General features: G+C 44.7%; 1 protein-coding gene across 8 annotated transcripts in view; it reads right to left on the bottom strand.

Moving 5' to 3' along the window:
* Positions 1–24,614, bottom strand: part of ILDR2 (immunoglobulin like domain containing receptor 2) — a 60,505-nt gene extending 35,891 nt beyond the window's left edge. For 7 of the 8 annotated variants that reach the window (XM_081824522.1, XM_081824519.1, XM_081824517.1 and 4 more), the window contains exons 1-3: positions 24,467–24,614; positions 8,650–8,982; positions 7,617–7,736 (exon numbers count right to left, since the gene is read on the bottom strand). In XM_081824522.1, coding sequence (XP_081680648.1) covers positions 7,617–7,736; positions 8,650–8,982; positions 24,467–24,512 — 499 coding nt within the window. In that variant the 5' untranslated portion in view covers positions 24,513–24,614. Of the gene's footprint in view, positions 1–7,616; positions 7,737–8,649; positions 8,983–22,470; positions 22,575–24,466 lie in introns of those variants that run through there. The other variant, XM_081824516.1, reaches the window with a different exon arrangement.
* Positions 24,615–24,879: the final 265 nt, after the last annotated feature.

Consider the following 24,879-nt stretch of genomic DNA (forward strand, 5'->3'; position numbering starts at 1 on the left):
GCACCGGGCTGGGGCTGGCAAAGACGAAGAGAAGGAGGGGAAGGAGGCTTGGCAATGAGTAGCCTCTCTTAACAGCCAGAACTAATGTCACGGGGGTGGGAGTGCAATGGGATTCAGATTGAGACAGCATTAACAAGGGGTGAGTGCTAGAGCATTTCTGCTCAGCCTCAGAAACAGGCACCTGTCAAAAATCCCTAAAGTCAATGGCAAGTTCTGAGATATGCCCTCCCAAGAATTCCCTGATTTCTGATTGTGTTCTTCATGGCTCCTTAATACTAACGGGCTGAAAGGTGTATTTTAGACCACAGTAACAATGTCAGGCACAGTTTTGTGAATAACTTGATTTTATAAAAATCCATGTATGTCTGTTCCTCCACCCCTTGCCTCAGTACCTCTGGATAAATCACAGGAGGAGATCGAAGGGAAAACAGAAGCGCACAGGAAAACAAAGGTATCTCTGTGGCATCGCCATCAAAGGGAAGAATCAATCCCAACTTAGCGCCTACTCACAAGGACCTGCTGGGAGCAAACCTATTTCTGGCTTCCTGGAATAGCATTGCATTTGGCCTATAAAGAAACACAAATGGATGAATTCCACAAAATATTAACAGTGTTTGTTTTTGCCTGCCTTCTTCATTTGGAAACAACCTGCCCAATTTCCCTTTAGGAAGCTACTCCTTTTCCTTTTTCCCTTCAATTCGTATGGTTCAACTGGGGCTGTTGGTATACTTAATGCTCCTTTCCCAAAGCACAGCCAGCCCCCAACAACAGGACTTTTGCTGAAACTATGGAGAAGGGCACTTTGTCCTAGGTAATGGAAGGCGTAAAAGACTATGGAAGTCTAGAACTGCTGGGGGCTATCTTTGCCTCAAATGGGGAGCCTGCCTGAGAACTAAGCTAACACAGAGGAGACAGAGATTCTTTAAAATATAATCTGAACACTGGGACTCAGACATGCTTGAACCTAGACTTATCAGTTACCTAAGCCAAAAAATTTCTCTAAGCCAGGTTAAGTGTCTAGCCCTTGCAATCGGAAGAGTTATGAAGAATACAGTCATTGGCTCTGGATGGAGAGATTTTAGGAGATATTTTCTTCTTTTGTACATTTCTGTTCTGCTTGAAATGTTCGCAATACACATGCATCATTTTTTTTTCTAAAACAAAAAATATTAAAGTAAAACAAACAGCAGTATTTTAGGCATCACCCTAGATAGAGAATTAATTCTGCAATCTGTGGGTCTTCTAAATAAACTCAAAATCATAGAAAGGACTCTGAAAGCTATCTTGGGTATCCTAGTATCTTAGATAAGAGAACCTGTTTCATATTGAAAGCTCATCAGAGAGGAAATTTCTATAATTTCCCCCACCAACCATAATTTCTAAAAATTGTTATTTACCATTAGGAAAGCCTTCCTTAGCTTTAATCTAAACACCCCTTGGGTCATGTCCTCTTACTCTATTCTCAATCCAGAATCAGGAGTGTTCACCCAGCCATGTTTCCACTTGGGCCCTTTCCCTCATTTTTCTATTTGAAGGCCCTTAAAAAACAAGCTACCATATGGGACATCAGAAAGAAGGGGTCAGGCCCTCATATTGCACATGGAAAGAAGTAAGAACAAGGCGAGCTGCTTTTAGATTTTAAAATAATAACTTCTCTGCTTGAGCCTTCCTGAACGGTGAAGTCCTTTTCCTGCCAGCTGGAGCTGCCCAAGGGAACTTTCCTCCTATCCAAACAGTGGCATGGTTCCAGGTTATAAACATCCTGTCCTTGCCGCAGATCTTCGATCAACATCTAATCTCAGGGTGGCAGATTTCTGGACACTCCCTTCTTATGGCTCTATGATCCCAAATGTCTAAATGTTTCTAAGGTACCTGTCACAGTCATCTCAAAGCACCCAAAACACCAAGTGTATTTCCAACTTCGGTATGATTTTACCTTCTGAATCATCAAAAAGAGATTAAAGAATGTTCAGTATAGTTTTTGTGTTTAATGTTGAATCAGTGGCTGTCTTCCCATTTCTCTGAATCACTTGTTTTCAGATATTTCTGAAACCTCTGATAGAAGCATCCACAGTGATTTGTAGATGGTTCACATGTCTGGGAAAAGGAGGGTGGGGTCATGCTCAGTGGGGGAGGTATGCAATCCAGGCAAAAACAACCATGTCTTTGAAGTAAGGGCCTAGGTCAATGGTTATAGGCAGTTTCCCTAAGAAATAAAGTGAAATACTAAAGCAAAACTGGGACAAGTAAAAATTATTACCCATGACCTCAAGCAGCAACCACAATTTTTAAAACATGGCTTATGGGGCACCTGGGTGGCTCAGTAGGTTAAGCTTCCGACTCTTGATTTCAACTCAGGTCATGATCTCAGGGTCGTGAGATCAAGCCCCACATCAGGTTCTTGGCTGAGCAAGGAGCCTGCTTAAGATTCTCTCTCTCCCTTTCCCTCTGCCCCTCCTCCCCTACCCCTCTCCTCTTGTGCTCGCACTCTAAATAAATAAATAAATAAGGCTTATGCAGAAGAGCATTCTATAGCTTCTTAATATAGACAGGTCATGTGGTATCGTTAGGAATGAAGACATTTGGGTTTGATCATCATCACTGTTTTTTTTTACAGGGGTAATTGTTATAAAACCTGAACATTAATTTCTTCATTTGGAAGATGAGGAAAATAATGCCTGCTCTCCTACCTCACATGGTAGTTATAGAAAAAAATCTGTGAACTACAAATTATATCAGAGTACATTAACATGAATAGCAGACATAGTAATGGTATCACTCTGGTGGACATCTATTGGTTTTTTTTGTTTTTTTGTTTTTTTACATCTCACATCCATTCTTCCTTTTTTTGTAAGAGTGCCCCAATTTACTTTGGGAAAATGATTCTTCTCCACATCTTGGTGGACTAGCCACCAAGAGCTCTTGACCTTCCAAGGCTAAGCAGTGGACACCTGTCCAAACTGGGACAACTGGGACTCTCCTGAGACTAATTCTTGAGTGGAAAAATGAAGAAAACAAAACAAAACAAAAAACAGTTAAAATGATTTTTTTCTCTGGCTATGGAGTCCTAAAGATATTAATTCTTGCTACATAGACCCGAGAGCATCTCTGGCGCGGCAAGGACTGTGCTGTGCTCATCAAAACATTTCTACTTTTTTCCTGGGGAAATACAAAATAACAGCAGAAGTGACCCACGTCATTGCCAGACCTGGCCCCTAAAAAGGTCCCACATGACCTTTCTCACTCTCCCTTTCTGAGCAGCTGTGAGCAAATGTCTCCAGTACAGCTGAGCTGAACAATGGAGAAGCTTAGAGCCCTACTCAGCCACATGGAAGGGAGCTACCCAGGTGAGCCTCCTAACCCATATCTGACCAGGACAAGAGGAAATAACAGATTTCTACTGCAGTAAGTCACTGAAATTTGGGGGGGGGGGTGTTTTTTAGAGAAGCTCACAAGTGTTACCCTAGCATACTATCCTTTTTAGAGACTGATTTTCCAGCCTTCCTTTCAATTATGATACCCTTCCAACAAATCATTTTCCTGCGCAAGTTAGCCAGAGTCCAATTCTGTTGCTTCCAACCACAGTTCTTGATGGACCTATCATCAGTAATAATTTAAATAGCCAGATAAAGAATTATGACCAGTGAGATTAAACCATGTCATCTCACTTGAGACTGTAGACATTTATTGTACTGACCCTTTATGAGTCAACAAATACATACTTAGCACTGACTAACATTTAAGAGGCATAAAATATTGGTTACAGATTCTACCCATTTATCATTTAAAAAAACATTCACACCAGCCCCTTTACATTAGCCACTCTGCTAGGCATTACAGATCTAAAGACAAATGAGCATTAGTCCTTTACTCTGAAGAGCACATGGTCCAGTGCTACGGAGAAGCCTCCAATGTTGTGGGAGAAATCAAGACAAGTACATATGCAGTACCAGTGTTACCACTCACATGAAGTAAACTAGAATATAAGACTGATAGGTTCTGTCCTTGGCCCTTTCCATTTTATATAATCTCCCTGGGTGACTCAGCTATCCTTTCATGGCTCTATCACTCAGGATTCTCAAATCTATTATCTCTGATCCTTGCTTCTCCCCTGGGTTCCAGACCTACATTTCTAGTTGTCAGCAGGACATCCCTACCTTGGGGTCCCACAGGCCTCCCATACTCAACATGCCAAGAACCAAAGTCATTCTCCTGCCTCCCCAACCTGCTTTCCAACCTGTATGCTCTCTTAGTTGATGGAACAGCTGGCTACCCAGCTAGCTAGAAATCATGGTGTCCTTTTGACTCATCCCTCTCTCTCATTTCTTTTTTTACATTAGTCACCAAGATCCATCACTTCCATCTCAGAAATGTTTCTGTGTTGTCGCTTCTCAATCCACTGCTCTGGTTCAGAATCTCATAGGCTTTCACCGATGCTGCTACAGCAGCCCCATAGCCCATCCCTCTGTTCTAGCATTCCTTTGGCATTGTCTACCCTGCTGCTAATTATTGTTTTGACCCTGAGATCTCACTTCATTCCTCTGTTAGTATTTCTTTACTGGCTCCCCAAAGTCTTCAGGACGAAGTCCAAATTTCTTAGTCCGACATGTAAGAGACTTCACAATCTTGTTCTGTCAACTTTTTCCATCTTCACCTTTGTGAGTATGATGGAAAAAAATAAATTCTTAACTTTGCCTCTAAGTTATCCCTTTAATTCGCCTTTCCTTACTAACTGGCCAGCTGAAATTCCAACCAGTTTTCTGTTCCCCACTTCGTGATCATCTCCAAGAAGAGCTACGCTCAACTCCTTCCAGCCACCATCAATAGTTTCTTTTCATTCTTGTGGGATTAGTCCTTTTAACCCTGACCTACAGCAAAAGACCACAGTCTATTCTCTCTGGCTTCCTTGTGAATGAGCATCACCCTGTACATTCTTGTAACCAACCTGGAACCCATTCTATTTCTCTCACGAGGACTAAAGTCCTGGGAGGTCATTCTCTTGTTTGTCAAGGTAGTCACATCCCTCATGTTCATCAAAATTTTTCAATCCAAAAATTTTAAAATTGAAATGAAGCTCAAAAGTAACCTAAACATCTTTTCCTATACATACATGTCTCATTTATAACAACTCCTAAGATTTTTCCACCCTCCTGGGACAAAGAAATCACTACTCCTGAGAACGCTTATTCCATCTTCAGATGTCTCCAATTGTTAACAGTTATTTCTTCATACAGAGATAGACTCCTGCCCCTTGTAACCTCTACTCCTGGTTCTAGTTCTACCCAGCCACAGTCCCTCTTCTGTACAATTTCAATTGGAGATACTTCCCATGCTCCCTTTCCCAAGCCCTCCTTCACTAGATCAAACCTTCCCAGCTCCTCCAACCATTCCTAATGTAAAATTCAATGACTGAATCGGTGGCTCATGGAGGTTGCAATTAGCAAACTGTTGGACCCAGTTATATGCCCCCTGAGGTCTTCATCTCCTTGAGACTGACCTCAGATATCAGGTTGTTCTCTTGGTCTCACATAAAAGGAATACCTAACAATTAGGCCTGTAGGATATAACAACCAAATAATTAGAATTTTAAAAACTGTGACAATATTTTGAAACATTCTATAAAGGGTGTCAAGACAAAGAAGACTCAGAATTTTGCATCTGGGAAGTAAATACAGTGCTTCCTGTGTCCAGAAAATTCTCAGAGATTTCAAACTAACTTCTTTAAATAAGTAACACAACTAGTGTTGCCCTAAAAAGTTCACATGGCAAATATATCCTACTCTGAACATTTCTAATTAATATGGAACACAGTGGAATGATGTGTTTCTCCTCCCCAGACCTCTAGCATGTACCTGCTTATCTCACAGAGATGCTGCTTCTACTATGATGAGTTGATTTGCAGCCTCCCCAGTTTTCCTTTACCATTCTTTTTGGAGTGACACTGATTTCTGTTCATCTTTTCTCCCATCACTGATGACCATGTTCATCTGAGCCTTTCTTTCACCCTCCTCTCTTTGTCCTAAGGACAGTATCTTCCCCCAAATGACTATATGTTTTGATCCAGGAGAATGCTCTTCTTATACTTTGCAGAATTGGGAACAAATTATTTCAAGTGGTTTTTACCTGGCCTCCTTTTCCTGCACAGGCAATTACCTCTCTGCAAATGGCTACACTGGCCAAATAATTGTGTCCGCAATTAGCTAATTGCAGGCTCAATGAGCCACTTGTTCCTTCAAGCTTGGCCATTAGAGTTGTGTGATTGGGCAGAAATTTATCCTTTTATTCCCTTCTGGTTTACAGAGTCACAGCAGATCCCAAATCTGATTTCCCTGCATTCTTTCACAATGTCAATATAAGCCTTTTTTGTTTTTTTTTTAACCTCCTTTTGTATATCTGTCATACTTCCCATTCTTCTACAGATCACAGCAGCTATACTTTAAATGTTAGACCCAAAGAATATGTATTTGAATTAAGTCAACCCTCTAATAAGGGTTAATTATTACTAATTAAAGGGTTAATTATTAATAAATAATCACCTTTATCCATTCTATTAACCATAAAAGTAAGGCAGCAGAACAGTTGACTTGCCAAAGGCACACAGTCATAATAGAGTAAAACTAAAAATCCCAAATAGCTGATTCCACTTTCTCCCTGGGCCCTGAGTTTCCCACATAGGGTAAAATTAACCTTCAACCTCATTTGCCTTTAAAAGAAAGCACTGTTAAACATTCCTCCAAAGTGTTATCACCTGGCTTCTTGGAAACTACAAAAAAATGTCATTTCATCTAAAAAATGGCTTCAAGTGTTTACCTTTCCTCCTACAATTAATGCAGTTTCTTTTCTAAATTTCTGTATTTTTATTCTAATTTTCTTGTACAACCAACATTTATAGAACATGAAATATGTGCTCAATTTGCAGTTTCATACAAGGTCATTTCCCACTGACATTCCTCCAATCCACAAAAGAGGACAAACAGCCGAAGATAATGAATTTTCCTTTATGAAGAAATTAATATTAATAAGGATTAGTTATATTTGCTTTGAGAATGACTCAGACGCTTTTAGGTTTCAAGGCATTGCCTTCCAATTAAACCCTAGCAGATTCTCCAATAGCTCTTTCCATCAGGCACATTTTATTGTTAAACTCTCCAATTTACAGCCACCCTTCCTCATGATCATCTTAAGTGTAGGTAACTGAATGGAAAAAGATTCCTGACATCTTGGGAGATCCCCACTCACCAATGAATTCTTATCTCTCAGTTGTCTCTACTCTGCTTCAAAGCCTCTGGCATTTTCTTCAACACTTAGCACACAAAAAAAGGTAAGTAAAGTGTAAGAGCAAAGAGAAATTGGGGTTAAAGGTACACAAGTGGAAAGGAGGGAAAAAAACAACCCTGAGAAAGCAGAAGAGACATCAGGACAGTGCCAAAAAGGGCCTCCAAGAAACAAGATACAATAAATAGGGCTACGGCTCATAAAGAGCATATTCTAAAACCAGTTTGTGCACAAGAAATAAAGCCTGCGTATGCAAGCTGCTGGAATGCTCAGGGAAAAGTGAGGGGAGGGAACAGTGCAAGCAGTCTAAGATATAAATGCTGCTGATGGTTTTCACTTACCCAACACCAGCAGCTCTGCCAAGTCCTCATTTTTGCCCTCCAGGTCATCAGGGGTAGTGATGATACAGTAATAGAGTCCGCTGTCTCCCCACATGAGTTTTCCAATTTGAAGATCTGCATCTGTTATCATAAAAAGAAGTGCCCATTCCTAAAACTTCCCCCTGAAAGGAAAACACTGGACAATGGAAGGTGAGAGAGGGGCCCTTCCAGAAGGAATGGCTGCCGTGTTCTACTTCTCCACCTAGATGGTGGTTGACAAGATGTTTGCTCTATTTCAAATGAACAAATACACAAACAAAAACCCAGTAACAAACACTAGCATCCCCAAGGTGAAAGACTTAGGGCGTCCCCAGAAAGTGGTCTAGTCCTGGTCCAGTTTTGGGAATAGAAGACTGCTTTCAACTAACCAGGTCTGCAGAAGCCCCCAAAAGCCAGATACATTCCAGAATTACTCTGGACTCCTAGAAATGAGCTGGCTTCACAGGAGTTCTTCAAAATTCAAATGGTCAAATAGATCAGGTCAGACTCGTAGGCCCTTTTCTTGTCTAATACTTTAGGGAGCAGAAGAAAGGGTAGAACTGATACAGAACCACCTGGGCTTGGGCCAAGGCATCTACCTGGTTCTGTAATGTGTATGCTTACATCCCTTCTCCCAGCAGAGGAACTTCTTGGGAAGTCTGCTTCTGAGTTTGGGAAAGGGCCATAGAGGCTGATGTCAAGGTGTATTTGAGGACATTCTTTGGCTAGAATCTATTTCACTTCAGTTCTCATAACAAGCTCCTCAGACGAGAGGTCAGGTTTGAGAAAGACCATTTCCAAAGCTCATCTCAGTGTCTGTTCTAGATATTACACCCTTCACCCTTTCTCCCCTCACTGTCCCCTTAAGTAATTTGCTAGGCTTCTTGAAGCTTCTATTTCCATAAAGTCAAAATCTTGAGGGGTTGCAAGGCGGAGAGGCTGACATCCCCTTGTGTGTGGGACAGTGGAACGAATCTCCCTTCTATTCCTGGTTTCAAAGCAAAGGTACCGTTACCATGCACAATCGTGATCTCTCTGCCCCTGTAGAAATCTCCCAGGGTGACGGTTGAGCCCTGTTTTGAAGCTACCACTCGAACAGTCCTCCTGCTGTCTAAACAATCCAAGTAGGGGTCCCATTCCAGGTTTCTTTTGCTGAGAGACTGGGCCCGGGGAGAGGACATGCCCAAGGACTCCCCCATGCGATCCTGGCAGTAGGATTTGAACTTCCACTGCACGACTGCAGGCTGATGGGAGGACGTGGAGAAGTGGCAGCGAAGCACAGTGGGCTGAAAAAGCATGGCCACCTTCTTCTTGTCAAGCACCGTGACTTGAAGGCCATCAGCCATGGCTGCAAAACAGAATGAATATATCCAAATGGTATGCACATTCCGGACCTCACCTCACACCACACAGTCATACCTCTCACCTCACCTCCCTCACCTGTCCCTTCCCGCTTTCTCCATCACTGTTAATGGCATCCACATCCATCTGGTCGTGTTGTCCAGAAACCTGCCTTCACTCCCAATATCCAGTCAGTCACTAAGCCATATCCACTTGATCTCTCTCTCTCTAAGTTTTTATTTATTTGAGAGAGAGAAAGAGAGAGCATGAGCACAAGCAGGGGAAGGGGAGAGGGAGAGGAAGAAGCAGACTCCCCGCTGAACAGGGAGCCTGATCTGGGGCTCAATCCCCTGAGATCATGACCCGAGCCGAAATCGGACGCTTAACTGACTGAGCCACCCAGGCGCCCCTCCACTTGACCCCTTAACATCTTTAATATCTTCCCTCCTCTTTGACCTCACTACCATTGCTTTTGTTGGTGTCCTCTTCATTTCTTGCTTATATTACAATAATCTCTTGTCTGGTCTCCCCACCTGCAGTTGCCCATATGCTATCCATTCTCCTTGCTATATAATTCAGATGATCTTTCTAAATCCGATTGCTATGGCTCTCCTTCTTAAAACCCTTCCCTCAACCTCCATGGCCTTCAGGATAGAACCCAAAGTTCCTGGAAAGGCATTGAAGATGCCCCGTCATCTAGTCCCTCTTACCTCCTCAACCTCACTTCTGGTGGCACCTCTATGTGAGCACCAAGAATAACCAAACAAGTAACAATTTCCCCAAGTGGGACTTGCTATCTCACACCTCTAGGCCTTTGCACATGACACTCCTGGTTTCTGGAATGCTTTTTCCTCACTTCTTTCCTTGGAAACTCTTTTCCACCTTTCAAAGCCCAGGTTAAAGGCTTTCTGTAGGCCTTCTCTGACCCTCAATTCATTAGTCACCTCCTCCTTTGTGCCATCAGAACCTCAGCATCCTCTTCTAGACATTTCTTATAATTACTTTGCAAGTATTTCTTTTCATGCCTGTCACCCCTAACAGACTTGTCAGGTAAGAAACATGTCTTATCTTGCTGTCCCAGCTTGTGAAGCCCAGAAGTACTCAACAAATATTTGATAAATAAAGACCATGAAGCTGGGAAGTATGACTTCAGGAGGAAGTGACCTCCCTTCCAGCTGATAACCAAGCAAAGGGGACAGAGATGAAGGGAAAAATGAAAGCTTTAAGAGAAATGAAGATTTTCAGATCAAAAGAAGTAGACTAAGTTCAAAAGCTTTGAAGGGTAATCAGAAAAAAGTGAGGAAAAAAACGGCTAGAAAGCAGAAGAGAAGTGTAAGTGGTGAAAAGATCCAACCTGAGGCCTGGTGTCCAAGAAAGGGAAATTGCAGTGAATGGTAGACCAGGGGAGTGTTTGAGAGGCAAAAGGTCTCTATTAACTCAATGGTGAGATCTAGAAATTCCAAGAAAAGAGAACTTAACTTTCTCAATTGAATGGGAGAGGCAAGAGTTTCTAGCTTGATCTGACATTAGAAGCAGAAACAGAATGATGATGAGAGGCAGAAAAAAGGAATATGAATTAAAAGACACTATAAAGAGGTTCTGAATTAAATCCAGGAGCCTGCCAAGTCAGCTTCAGGAAGCTTGAGACAGAAAGTTTCGCCCTAGAATTACAGTGGACTTGAGACACACAAGGAAGGACTAGTTTCCATGGGGCACCTTCCATCCTTTATTACGGCCAGTGTTCAAAATGACACTAGGCATCACACTCACTCTTATGGTTCAAACATACATTTATTTATGAATGTCTCCTATGAAGCACCCTCGACAAGGGCAAAATACCGCATTTGTGCTCATGTCTTCTGATTTCCAGACCAGTGTCTCTCCATTATGAGAAACCAGGTTCTAATTCTTCTGGGGAGAAAACAGTTTCTGCATTCTGTGGAATGAGGAAGTGCGAGTATTTGAGATTTACCAAATCTTAGTGTTTTGAACCTACCAAGCACTATAGAATAAATGACGGAATGCATGCACAAATGAATGACTATTACTATGGGAATTTCTAGGATTTTGTAGAGAAAACCAGTTAAATGTGTCATAAATAGCACAGTATAGTAAAATAGCATTGAAATCACATAGATGGGGCTTTGAATCCCATCTGGCCAACGATTAGCAATGAGGCCTTACTGAAGTCTCTTAAGCAGTCCTCACTTACAAAATGAGCCTCATAATCCTTATTCACAGGGTTGTTAACAAACAACTTGCCGGGAGGAGATTCTAGAGCAGAGCACTGTGACCATGCCTAGTACTCTTGACTAATCCTCCCTCCCATGTCCTGCCTTTTCCCTCACCTCCCACACTGAGGCTCCTGAATCTCCATGAACATTCACCACCAATAGCTTTGATTACAGCCAGAATATGTAGATCAGCCCCATCAAGGGGCAAATAAGTCCTCTCTGGAAGCTCACTGTCAGTTTCTAGGCTCCATTGTTTCCTTCCACCACCCCCCAAATATTGATGTGCTAATTCCACTGCTCCCTAACTCACAGAGCTGGACTGGGAAAAGAAATTTCTTTACAGTTTCTCCTTAAACTCTACTGCATTAATTCTTAACTTTGTAATTCTTCCCCAAATCCTTATTCACACTCCAATTTTCTAGGTAACAAAAAAGGGGCAGAAGTCAAAGGACTTCAATTAGCAGTGGTTGAGGCTGGATAACCAACCACAGGCACTGTTCCCAGTACAACGCTTTGTACTTGACCACGCCACCTTTCTTCTCTGCTACCTATTCAGGCTATACCTGGGAAATCACATTTCCTAGCCTTTGTAGGATAAATAAAACCAGCGAAGGAGGCAGCTGCTAAATAAAAGTGTTGTTTTCTGTTTGTTTTATTTCATCAGGGTTTTTGTTTGTTTGTTTGTTTATTTGTTTTTTGACAGAGTTAAGTGTGGGGTTTTGTTCATTAGGTGATTACTAAGAATAACCTCCTTTCCCAGCTCTGTTCTCTGTTAATGAGATTAGCCTAACTTGACCAAGCCATTGGATTCCCCTAATTTTTTTTAAGGGGGGGGAGGGGCAGAGGGAGAGGGAAAGAGAGAATCTCAAGCAGGCTCCACACCCAGCATGGAACCCGACGTGGGGCTGGATCTCACAACCCTGAGATAATGACCTGAGCCGAAATCAAGAGTTGGACGCTTAATTGACTGAGCCACCCAGGCGCCCTTGGACTCTCCTAATTATTAATAGAGATTAGTTGGTTCTCAGCTTATTCCATGACATACAATATAAATTCATGCTCCAAAGAATAAGGAATACAGTGTCAGAAACATCTGCCTTTTTATAACGTGATAGTTAATGGCATGGGTTTTGGAGTTAGTCCTAAATTAGAATCCAAGCTTTACCACTTCCTAGCTGCATGACCTAAGGCAAATTTCTCAACTCATGAATTTCAGTTTCCTCACTGGTAAATATTTCCTCACTGGTACATAATAATTGTAACTACCTTACAGAGTTGACTGAGGGTTAAATGAAATTTTAACCTAAGCACTTAGGATAATATGGTACATGGTAAACACTCAATAAATATAGCTGTTGCTGCTACTGTCAAGAACAGTCTGTTGACTTCTGTGAAGCTATGAACCTAGAGCTAGGTGAGCACAGATATCAAGATGGGAGATGCTGAATGTGTATAGTGCAGAATGGGCAAAATTGCACAGGAATGCTAGGATAGGTAATTATAAGTTCAATAGTGGCAGTGCCTGGGTGTGCCCATCATGGCACAAACCCTTATGCACCTCCTGGAAATCAGAAAATGGAGGGTAACCATGTGTACATATGTGCAGGTATAATGGGAACCCTGGGGCTCTAAGCTAAGGATGGAGTTAGACAACTGGAGAGGACAGGACTGGAAATTTCAAGGAAAGGCCAGTTTATTGGACCTTTAAGGAAAATAAGAATGAAGAGTTAGAGAGAAAGTTGAAAATTCCAGTCTCTGCTTTAGCTCTATAAACTTCACACTGTAGGATGAATGCCACCCAATTCTTGAGCCTGCCCTGACCATGCCTACTAGGAACCCCATTCCCATTGAAGGGTGGGATCTAGAATTGCTCTTCTGGCCCTAACCCTGAATTCCAGGTGAAGGCTTGGATTCCTTAAACCCACTAAGCAGCATCTCTTTCCCTTAACCTGTGTTTATCTTGGACTGTTTCTTCCTGATTCGCAAACCATTTGCCCAACTGAGACTGAGCTCCAGCCTGCTTGCCTGGGCCACGATACCAGCCCCTTCTCCAGAGGATTTGGTATTGTTTTCTATATCCCTTACACATGACTGAACCAAATCTAAAACTGATGTGGCTAACCACCCCACTTCAAAAAACACCTCTCATGGAACCTCCATTCCTACCTCCAGATCAGGCCCCTCAGAGATGGTGCATAATTTGGGTGAAAACTAAGATGGACAAGCCCACATGCACACTGAGATCTGGCCTGGGAACACCCTCCCTCTGGTTCCCATTTCCAAGAGATCTGCCCTGGGGTGAGGTTAGGGTCCTGAGCATTGATTCTACTTCCTACAGAGTTTTTTCTATTTCACCACTTGTCAGACGCCAAAACCTAGTACTTCTTATGCTGGGGTGTATATAGGCTAATAAGAATGTTTTTGTATGCCTGGTAAACAAAAATATTCAGCCTCTTTGTGGTGTTCATCTGTGCATTTGATCTAAGAAATCTTATTCTTTCCCGTAGTTCCAACTATCATTATGTCTCAGACCCTCAACTCTCTGAAGCCTCATCTGCATGTTTCAACAGATACTTCAAATTCAACATGTCTAACCCCAGTCATAATCTCTTTTCCCCTGCTCCTTGCTTATAAAGCAATCCTTCCCGCCCCCCTCTAGCTCCTTTGCCAGTATATCCCCATCCTATCACCAGATCGAAATCATAGCTTTGATGATTTCCTCTCTGTCCCCGAATACATTTGGTTGGTCACTAAATCTCAACATCTCCCAAATTTGACCCTTCCTTATTTCCATTGCCACCTCCTTAAATTAGGTTTCTATTCCTTCTACTAGATATTAATTATGAAATGCTTGCTATGTGTCAGAAATTGCGTTAAGCATTATTCATGAATCTTAATGAATCTTAATGAATTTTTTCAAAAAATTCTATAAAGTAGGTACTATTATCATACTCATTTTATAGATGAAGAACCTGGATCTCAGAGAATGTATGTTCAGGCATGAACCCAGGCTGACTGGCTGCAAAGTTCTTAACCATAACTTTACATAGGCCTTCATTACCTCCTCAGTCTTACAATAGCCTCCTAAGTGGCCTCTGTACTTCCAGCCCAGTACATTCTCCACACTTTTTATCTAGAATTTTTTTTAACATATCTAATCATGTCCATCCCGTGCTTTAAGGCCTCCACTGATTTCCAAGATAAGATCCGAATGCCTAGACATGGCATATAAGGTCTTCCCTGTGATTTGGCCCCCAAGCACACCCCAGACATATGAAAATCGTTTTCATTCTTTAACTATCAATCTGTTATTCCTTTCACCTGGAGAAACACAAGAGCATGTAATCGAAGGAGGCCCTGGCAGCCAGAGAGAGAGAAGCACTGAGTGTGGGTCCTGCAAGGCTGGGACTCTGAGTCCAGGCACCTGTGACACTGTAAGGGACCTCTGTGTCAGTGCTCTTATAAAGAGATTTACAGAGGTGAGGAAAGAATCTGCATTTCATCCTACAAACGAAAGCGAGTGTTGTAGAACACTGGAGAGAAACGGGTAGGGAAGAGAGCAAAAGACAGAAAAAGAAGTGCAGCAAGGTAAGGGATCATCCCGTATAGATGGCATCCATAAAAATTAGGATTCCTGACTGAAAGCTGCACCAGACAGCATATTGAAGGTCATGTGTGAAGACTGGAGATTATGTTCTCTTGTGCATTTGCAGAGGAGGGAATCCTCATTCTCAGACTCCCAGACAATTCCTATAGTTTTTACTGTGCCCTTAATGAACAGAGAAACTGCCCTTGACTATCTAATTCAAATTCAATCAAAAACATATTTTAAAACACTATGTTAAGTTTTGGGAAAAATCAATTGCAAGACCAGTCCCGGATCTTGAGAAATTGAATATAAACTTAATTTCTAACTCTAAGGTCCCTGAGGGCAGGGACCAGGATTTGGTTGACTCTGATCCCCAGTGCAGAGCAAAGCCACAGAATATGGGTGAAGCTCACACAATGTGGAATGAATCAAAGAATGAAAGAATAAATGAAGGAGTGAGTCTGAATGACCTTTCTTAGCAGGTTATTCCCAGTGCAGAGAATGGATTCTGACGAATAACTAGAAAAGCTGCCTAAAAGTAGAGTGTGAGTGACAGCTCAGAGAGTAGCCCCCAACTCAGCTAGTCACTAGGCCAAGGAAGATCAGCTCCAAGTGCAGACAATGCCTCCCTTCGTGCGGCAAAATAAGGTCCTGCCCCAATTCTCATGTAAAAGAAAAGAATTCTACACACAAGGAACTGTGTTCTTGCAAGAATAACAAAAGCAGTATCTAAAGCAAAGCTGTTCTTATTTTAGCATTTTCATTTTTTTTCCCAAAGCAAATTCCTTTTCCCCACTCCTCAACTGGTAAGCTATTCCTGCCTGCCAGCATCTTTGAGAGGGAGACCTATAAGCACAGCCCCATTTTATTTTATTTTATTTTAAATATTTTATTTATTTATTTGAGAGAGAGCACACACAAGCAAGGAGGAGGGGCAAGGACAGAGGGAGAAGCAGGCTCCCCGCTGAGCAGGGAGACGGACGTGGGACTCGATCCCAGGACCCTGAGATCATGACCTGAGCCGAAGGCAGATGTTTAACTGACTAAGCCACCCAGGCACCCTGCATAGCCCCATTTTATAGAAACAAAGATTACTGTTGAAGGTCATGGAAAATCATCGTTGTAAAGATGGGCATCTTTAAAATTTTGTATACAGCTAATCCATCTTTTAAGTCTTAAAGTCCCAGAAGTGGGATTTTGACCTCAGAATACATGTTTCCCAGCATATCTTGGCCTTCAGATTCCTAAGGTTTCTCTTCATTCAGGATGACAATACAAATCTTCCTTTTCCTGCCTTCAAGTTAGATGATCTTTAAGAAATTTATCTTTTGTCTTCACACTTTTAACATATTGTCTCAGTTTCTTAAGACACTGCTTGGGGGCAACTGATAGGCAGGTTTTCTAAATGTAGGAGATGAATATGAAGTATCCACACATCTCCTCTGGGTTTGGTCCATAGTCTAGATGAGGAAATAAAGCCTGTCCATCCCCCAGTAGCATTGTCAGGATGGGAGCAAAGTATTTGGAGAAATGTTGCCCTGCAGGCTCAAGGTTTAAAGGTAAAGAGAATGCAGATTGGATCTTCCCCCCCCTCCAAAAAAATAGGAACCATTCATCTTCCTGATATACCTGGGTTAAAAAATAAAATAAAAAGACTTTACAAAGAATCGTAGACATTCCCTTGGTATTTGCCTAATACCTAAGCCTGATTATCCAGCTTTCCCACTGGCTCTCTAAGTTAATCAGCTGCCTTCCAGCAAGTTCCTTTCCTACCTAAATTGGCCAGGATAAGCTTCTCTTGTTTGCTATCATGACACCTGATTGCTCGATCCATTTTACGGTTAGGGTGACAAGACGTACCATTTGGAGATTTTTTTAAAATATGACAGCATTCTTGTATATTTTCTCCCCAATAGTCCCCAAAGGCACCAATAGCTATGGTAAACACCAGTGCTGCCCTTGCCCAAGTAGGCTTTGCTCATGGCCTAGTTATTGTTTGCTACCCATAACTCTGGTACTCTTGCACACTGAGCTTGCCATTCATTAAGCATATGTCCTGTGTGTCCAACTGAGCCATGCTTTCCCATTCTCAGCTGCCACTGTGCAGATAAAAGCCAGAAGCATATCTCTTTTCTGTCTCATTTGCCGTGTCTTCCAGAGATCTGAAATGAGCTCATGAGTAATGTCTAGCTGGCCTACCTACTGTTCCAATGGGACCAAAGCTGCACTAAAAGAGGTTAGTCCCTATCCTGCAAGGCAGATGTACTTTGGAAACTGTCCTGGTTCATTGGGTGGGTCAGCTTTCTGGGATGGACCAGCTCTTTGGACAGAGGAAACTCCCATAAGAAAGTTCTGATCAACCTCTACCACCTTGTTATCTGTGTTTCCAGTTTAGACCTCTCACCTGAGCTCCAGACCCAAATACATAACCTCATTCTCCGTGTGGATGTTACACAGCCACCTCCAATGTGTCGCTCTATAGAAGGAGACACTAACTGTCCCCTTCCATTAGGAAAGGAACTTCCCAGGTCTTAATACAGCCAGCCAACCCAACTAAGTACTACGTTTCCTAGCTTCTCTGTAGCCAGTTGTGACCATATATTCAGGATGAAGGTACATGAGGAGAAGTGACATGTACAACTTCTAGGCCACCTTCCTAAAGGTGCATCACAAGCTGCATGCCCTGGCCCTCTGCTTTCCTTGCTCCAACGGGCTGAGAATGGCTCTCATGGGAGCAGTCTTGGCAGCCGCATGTTGGGAATGGTAGACTCACCACCAGGAGGTCTGGACTGTTAGAGGAGAGAGAAAGAAATTATTTTGTGTGACTTACTGTATTTTAGATTCTCTTTGTTACAGCACCTTAGACTGTACTTTAGTAAAATGCAAAATATTAAACCTTTATCTCCCTCCCTTACATGTTTCTCCTCCTGTATTAGTTCATGCCCATAAATGCCACCCCCAGCAATCCCAAGCCACAAACCTGAAGGTATGTTTGACACTCCTGCCCCTTCAACCTGCACATCCAACCATGCTACCACTACTCCTCCATCTCCAGCCACTCGGCCCACCTCTCCCATCCCCACTGCACCCTGTGACTTTGGGCTCTCACTATGCCTTGTCTCTCTTTCCACAGGAGTCTCCCGGATAGTCTCTGCTGCAAGTTTGCCCACCTCTAACCCACTCTCCACACTGTGGTCCAAATGAGATTTCCAAAATGCACATCTGATCATGGCACACCTTTGCTCTGATCCTTTTAAAGACTCCTTCCAGCCACTTTAGGAGCACAAGGGACAACTCGCCCCCTTTCACAGAGGGCCACTCTCTTTCATTCCCCAACCATACTAAAATATTTGTAATTTTCAGAAATCACATCCTCCCTGATTCTTGGCTTTTGCACATGCTGTTCCCTCTGTAAATTCCCCTTCTTCCATCCCACTTTCCCCCTAGCAATTCCTACGTATCCCTCCAAACTTGCTCAGCTATCACTCCCTCTAGAAGTTTCTTCTTGCTCTTACTGCAGTCACGGCACCCCAGAGAAGGACATCGCATTTGTCTGAGAATTTCCTATTTAGCTGTCTGTCTCTGTCATCAACAACAAACTCTCCCCTGCAGCCTTTTAAAGACTCTGCTACATAGTAAGTACTCGACACATTTGTCGAATGATTTAACCTAGTTAATAGATCATATTGGTTGTTCCCAATTAGTTTTCCCTCCGGACTCTTGCCTTGTTCCCTATAGGCAGAGTGCACTTAACACTCCAAAAACCCTGGGCTTTTCTGCATGACATGCATGCCATAAGACATGTCCAAGCAGAAGCTTAAAAGGCACGTGCATGCTTTGGCTCCGGTCACTCTAGGCCCTCCCGCTGCCCTCTTGAGCCCTCTGCCACAACAAAGCACGCCCAGACAGTGGCTGATCCTTCGTCCTGGGTCTCAGAATAAGAATAAACATTTGGAACTGAGCCAAGTCTACCAATTCTAGCCAATTCACAACTGACTCGCAGCTGACTTCAGCTCCCCTGTAATATGAGCAAGAACTAAATGTTGAGATTTGGAGGTTGCTCATTGCTGTATCAAAATGCTGACTAATATACCTATTTGGGGCTCACAGTTAGTATTGAGGGCCTACTGTGTACCAAACATTGTGCTAGGAGTTTTACATAATTCCACTTTAATTATCACAACAACCCTGTAAGGTACACTAATTTCCCATTTTTAAAGCCAAAGAAAATAAGGTAAAATATTAAGCTAGTATTCAAATCCAGGTCAGTTTGAATCTCATCCCTCTCCCTGCACTGCCTCTGAGTCTGCCTCCCGATGAGCCAAGGGCACGGGAGGAGTGATGATGCAGGATCCCAGGCGAATGGAGGGTTCTACTCCTAATGCAGAGCACCACTTCCTGCAGGACAGTGGACACTGCAGGAGAACAGGGGAAGCAGCACGTTCTTCTGGGTTCTTCTTTGTTTCTGGGCCCATAAAGAACACGAGTCATCCAAAATGCCTTCTTTCACTTTCAGAGAGCCAAAAGCTATCTCGAAGACCAAAATGTTAAGCATACATATGCCACAGCTAACATCCTGTGTGGTTCCTGGGTGCACAGCACCAGCCCCTAGTCCCAGATGGGCTCTGAGATGCCAGCAGTGTCTGCTGTCACTGGGTCACATCCTCTGCTCTCCTGTGCCTCACTTCTCATTTACGCCTTTCCTTTAGATCTTAGAATTTAATTGGAAAATCTAAATGCTATTTTTTTCTCACTTTTCCCTGCAATATTTCCCTGAGTTCTATGAATTCTGAGCCTCACTACCCAGTGCCCCGTAACAGACACCAGGTATGTTCACTTAAATCAAGAGTTCTACTTTGACCCACCGTAAGCAGAAAAGAATATTTCCCTTGGATTCTGGCCCTTGACACAACCAAGTCATGTTAAGTCAGCGATACTGTTTCTTATTCTTTTAATCAATAAGATACCATGGACTTGGACAAGTTATGTATTCTCTGAGCCTCTGTCTTCTTACGTAGAAGGAGGCAGTATCAGCCATTCTTGCTTAGAATGATCAAAAGGCATAATGTAGATGAAAGTCCTTTAACATACAGAAAAGCATTATAGCATATAAATAAGCAAGAACAACAACCACATCATACCTTTTTTATATTCTTGATTGGGGAAAAAAAAGGCATAAAAGCTAAAATGTTGGAAGGCGTGAAAAGGTGAACTGAGACTAGAAGGGACATCCTGGGGCCATGTTGGCTATAGTGGGATGCATCCCACCTGGTCCAAAGTGCTTGCCATCCTTTACCAGTCCCAGTATGACCACATTTCATCGTTCGGAGTGGACCCTCTCCTATCCACCAAGCCCTGAGTGCTATTCCATCTGTTCCCCTGAAAATCCTAACAACAGCTCTCCCTCCCCAGCTGGTGTCTTTCATTCCAATCATTAATGATCAGGGAAAGGCTGAAAAAAAGGGCTTTTCACTGGGTGAATTACAAAAGGAAGACTGGACCTGTCACTCTTTAGTTGTGACTTCCAACTCATCAAAATTAAATGGAGAAAAGATTCTAAACCATAGCATCTTAGAGCTGAAAGTGACTTCAGAAGTCATCTCATTCAACAGATTATGAGACCCAGATCCCATGGTTACACAGTCAGTCTATGGAGCAAGTAGGACTAGAAACCAATCCTTAACTCCCAGGTCAGGGTTCCTTCCACCAACCAAGTCCTGGTACTGACACTAGGAACACTGTACTGAGCACTAAGTACTTGCACTAAGACTACAAGCATAGTATTGCACTAAGACTGCTACTAGTAATAATTCCAAGTCTGTAGAAACTAGCCAACCAGCAGAATCATGTGAGTCTAAAATCTAAAGAGGGATAACTGAGACAAGCCCCCTCCTCTGGTCCAGAGAGAAGCATCTGGCTGAGAGAAGGAGGGGAGTGGGGAGGGCTGTGATAGAGTGCTGAAAGAAGATGCTCTGGTAAGAGCAAGGTCTCTTCTGCAGGGGAAAGAAGAACAGAAGAGGGAGAGAAATTGAAAGGTGTGCAGGACAGGGAAGGGGACAGTAGAAGTTGAGGTGTCAGCAGTCTCTGAAAGCGACTCTTCCTTCTCCAGGGCTAATATTAACGCTTTAACTCTCTGCATCCGAGCCTCTCGGCACACAGTCACCATGTATCCACCGGAATGCAAACCAGAACAGGTAACAAACACCCCTGGACACCTCCTTACCCCCGCCGCAGGCTGGGTTAGGAGCCACCGTGAAGCACCCCACAGCACTTGGTGCAGATCTCCCTTATTGCCTGGGCACAGGCTACTCCATCACTGTGTCCTGCCACCAGCCTGCGAGTGCTGGAAGGCAGGGCTGTGTCTTACTCATCTTATTAACCCCAGCACCATGCCTGGACGTGGTGGTAACTCAGCCACTGACGAGGTGTGAACACCTGTCTTCCCTCAGCCACCACCTCTCCTAGGAGTTCCCTTCACGATGGCTCCAATCTCCACTTCAGGCTTGGCTTGGGGGTGCCCCCTCCATGCTCTCCTGGCCCCTGTGTGGCTCACAGCTCTCATCGGAAGACCTTCTGCTCCCAAATCAAAATCACCAGAAAACTCACTTGAGTCACTGACTCGACTGACAACCCTTGGAGGAGAAGGACTGTGTCTTTTCTCTCTCTTTATCCTCGGCACCTATCCTAACGCTTAGCAAGCCCAGGAATTTAATATGTGCCTGCAGAGTGGATGAATAGATGAATGAATAAAATCCAAAGGCTACCAAAAGAAATGCTAATAGAGCAAGCAATCTTCATCACAGCGAGACCCAGGAGTCTCCAGGAAAACGCATCGCCTGCTCCCGCCTGTGAGTGTGTTCGCCGAGGGGACCCAGCGCCAGGGTTTCTCACAGCCTCTCCCGCCAGGAAAGGAGGAGACGCCATCCGAATTCAGGAACAAAGACCGAGTGAACCCTCCTTCAGGTCCTACTGCCGGATGGCACCTGTTGCTCAAACAGCAGCTGAGAAGCATTGTGTTGGTTCAGAACAACAACAATTTATTACAGGAAGCAGCATCACAATGACAATAAGAAATCATGAGGCAGACTTTAGCAATAAAGACAAGGAAGGAGCTGCCTGAGACCGAGGGGGAAAAAAACTAAAGGGTTGATTAGAAATTGCTCAGCCTGCATTAAAAGAGACAAACAGGGGAGGGCGAAGGGAGGACAGGAAGAGAAAAGGGGGGGAGGAGAAAGGGAGGGAGAAGGAGAATGAATGTGTCCCGTCCCTACCCCCCTCCTCCCAGCTCTCTGACTCATTTTTAATCTGTCCTTCCCTTTCTCCCTCCCTTTGTACAACCCCCTCAAGAGAGAATTCATTGATTGGGCCGGACGGAAATTTCTTACCTTTCCTCTCATGGCTTTTCTGTGAACGATGAGTCTGAATCCATCTCATCCTTGACTGCTCCTCACCCACCCCCACCCCCCAGCCGCCATTGTTAGCTACTCTACTCTGCTGAGGCTGAGAGGCGGCTTGTCCAGCTGCACACCTGACAGCCTGAGGGGATGAGGGGGGAAGCCGAAGCTGGGAGCAGGGGATGCCCGCCATGCTCGATGGGATCTTGAGAGCCAGCCCCACGTGCAGAGCACAGAAGCCCAGCCATCAGACAGCTGAGCTGGCCCTCGTAACTGACCTGTTGCCTGCCACCAGGCTGGGGGCCACCTCTCCAGGTACGGAGCAAAGAAGACACGGACAAAGCAGCAACTCCCCTCAAAATAAACACAAAACAGAACCCCCTGCAATGAAAAAACCCCAGAGAGGCAGCTCAGAAGAATGCAAATGGGACTGGCCTGGGGTTCAGAGAACTGGGTTCGAGTCCCTGCTCCATCTCACCTTTGCTGTGTGCCTATCACTTCTCTGGGCCTCCATTTCTATAAACTGAGAGGGCTGGCCTAGATGGCCTGTGGCCCCTTCCAATGATGTGATTGCAGCTCATAAAAAGCTGTTAGCCATCTAGCAGGGCCATATGAACCCCTTCTGCTCCCACTCCCTGCAAATCCCTCAAGTGCTTTTCTTGGGCACACCCTGGGGTGTCTGGAAGAGCATCTCGGACTCAGAGCCCTCCTGCCCCAGGATGCCTAGTTGACCTCAGGGAGGTGGTGATCCAGGCTTCAGGCCTAAGTTCCCTTCTAGTATGGTAACATAGAAGTAGAGGCAAATCAAGGACATTCAGAATCAGTGAGGGTGAAAGTGGAAGGCACTGGGAGGCCAGGGGAGTGGGGAGACATGGATCAGCCAAACCCTGAAATTAGAGATGATTCATATTTGAATAATGTGGGAGGGATGAACTCAGAGCAGCCGAGAGAAGAGGCTAACTCTGCAGACAAGCCCTGCCCACCCCCATCCCCCAAACCTAAAGCCAGCATGGAGCAGAACCAGGGTTAGGGGTCCTTCATTTGAAAGAGGAAAAAACAAAACAAAACTGAGGCAATCAATAATCTTATTCCGAAGCTAAGGGAAATAGAGTTTTTGCTTTTCTTCCTATATACATTTACCCTATTTCAATGACTGCCTTAAATATTTTAAACTTCCTACTGACTTGATTTTTTCCAAATCTTGATTGGTGTCCCCAGAGGGGACAGAACTTCATTTTTGGAGGTGCTATTTTCTATTTCCTCTCCTGCCCTGCACTGCCCTCACCCTGTCCTCAAAACCTTTCTGATCCCTTGTTCCTTTCCTCCATCACTCCGTCTGCACCTTGCTGGGAATCTTTGTCTCAGCCCCTTCCAAGCTACCGAACCTTCCTACCCATCCTCACCAGCACCCAAGCTGGGCTACTTTGTGAGTCCCCCAGGGCTAGCCACCCTGCCTGGCCACTGGCCCCTCAACCTCGCAGGACCCTCGGTTGAGGCAACGAGAGACTTTCCAGACCGCAGGCGGGTGGGGAGAAAGTTCACCACTAAAGGGAGGGGGAAACACGGAGTATCCAGCTAGCGGAAGTGACTTTAATGCTGAGGAGAAGCTCTACCTTCTGAATATCTCTGCAATTTATCTTTATTGGGGGAGGGGAGGCTGTTTATTTCGGAAGTCCTTCTCCGCTATGGGACCACTCCTCAAATGGTACCAAGCGAGAGAGAGCAGGGCCCTAAACTCCACAACCAATCAAGCCTCCGTCCCCATCTCCTTCCTCATCCCGCGCCCCACTGCACCCCGGAGCCACAGAGAGAATGCGGCTGGGTCTCCTGGCTTCTCTAGGGAAGGAATTAGGGAGACACTCCTCCACCCCTCACCTCCAGAAACCAGTTCTCTTAATTAATGTCTCCTCCGAGCTTTCTTTCTTCCTTTTTTTTTTTTTCCTAACCAGGCTCTTCCCAGGGCCCACAGCATCACAAACTCAGGGTAAGACCCAGAAGAACCGTTGTGTGGGTGAGGAAATGCCCAAACAATAGCCCAAGGAGTCAAACACCTGCATCTCGATCCGTCTCACTTGTAATGGGATTCTCCCCCCGCCTCCTCCATCACACACACACACACGCACACACAGAGCCCCTTCCCCCACGTAAGGCCGACCTGCTAAGCAGCTTTAAGCCCAGCCAGGGGGGAGATGGGGGTGGGGGTGGGGTGGGATATACATATACACCGAGGGGATATACATAAAGTTATTCGCGTGGGTAGAAAATGACTCCTACCTGTTAGCCAGAAGAGAGCGATCCGCGCCAGCACGACCCCGTCCATGTTCCCCAACTTCCCATTCAGATGAAGGAGTGGGCCGAGTGGGGACCGGCGGCAGCGTCCGGCTCGGGGTAACCAGGCGGCAGCGGTAGCGGCGGGGTGGCGGCCGCGCGCGCGAGCGGGCCCCCGGCGTCCCTGGGCGCCGCCGCCCGCCGGGCCCGCCGCGCCGCCCGCCGAACGCGCGCTGCCGCGGGCTCCCCGACTCCGCGCGGCTCCCGGCGGCGCTCCCGCACGCACAGGCAGCGAGCGCGGCGCGGACCGAGCGCCTCCCGGCCGCAGAGCCCGCCGCGCGGGGGAGCTCGGCCGCCGCCTCCGCCTCCAGCCCGCCGCCCCGGGGCTTCCGAAGTTTCTGGGTCACGTGCCGGCCCCG

Source organism: Leptonychotes weddellii, chromosome 6 (genome assembly GCF_054177405.1).
Source record: "Leptonychotes weddellii isolate Sample4059 chromosome 6, ASM5417740v2, whole genome shotgun sequence".
Lineage (NCBI taxonomy): Eukaryota > Metazoa > Chordata > Mammalia > Carnivora > Phocidae > Leptonychotes > Leptonychotes weddellii.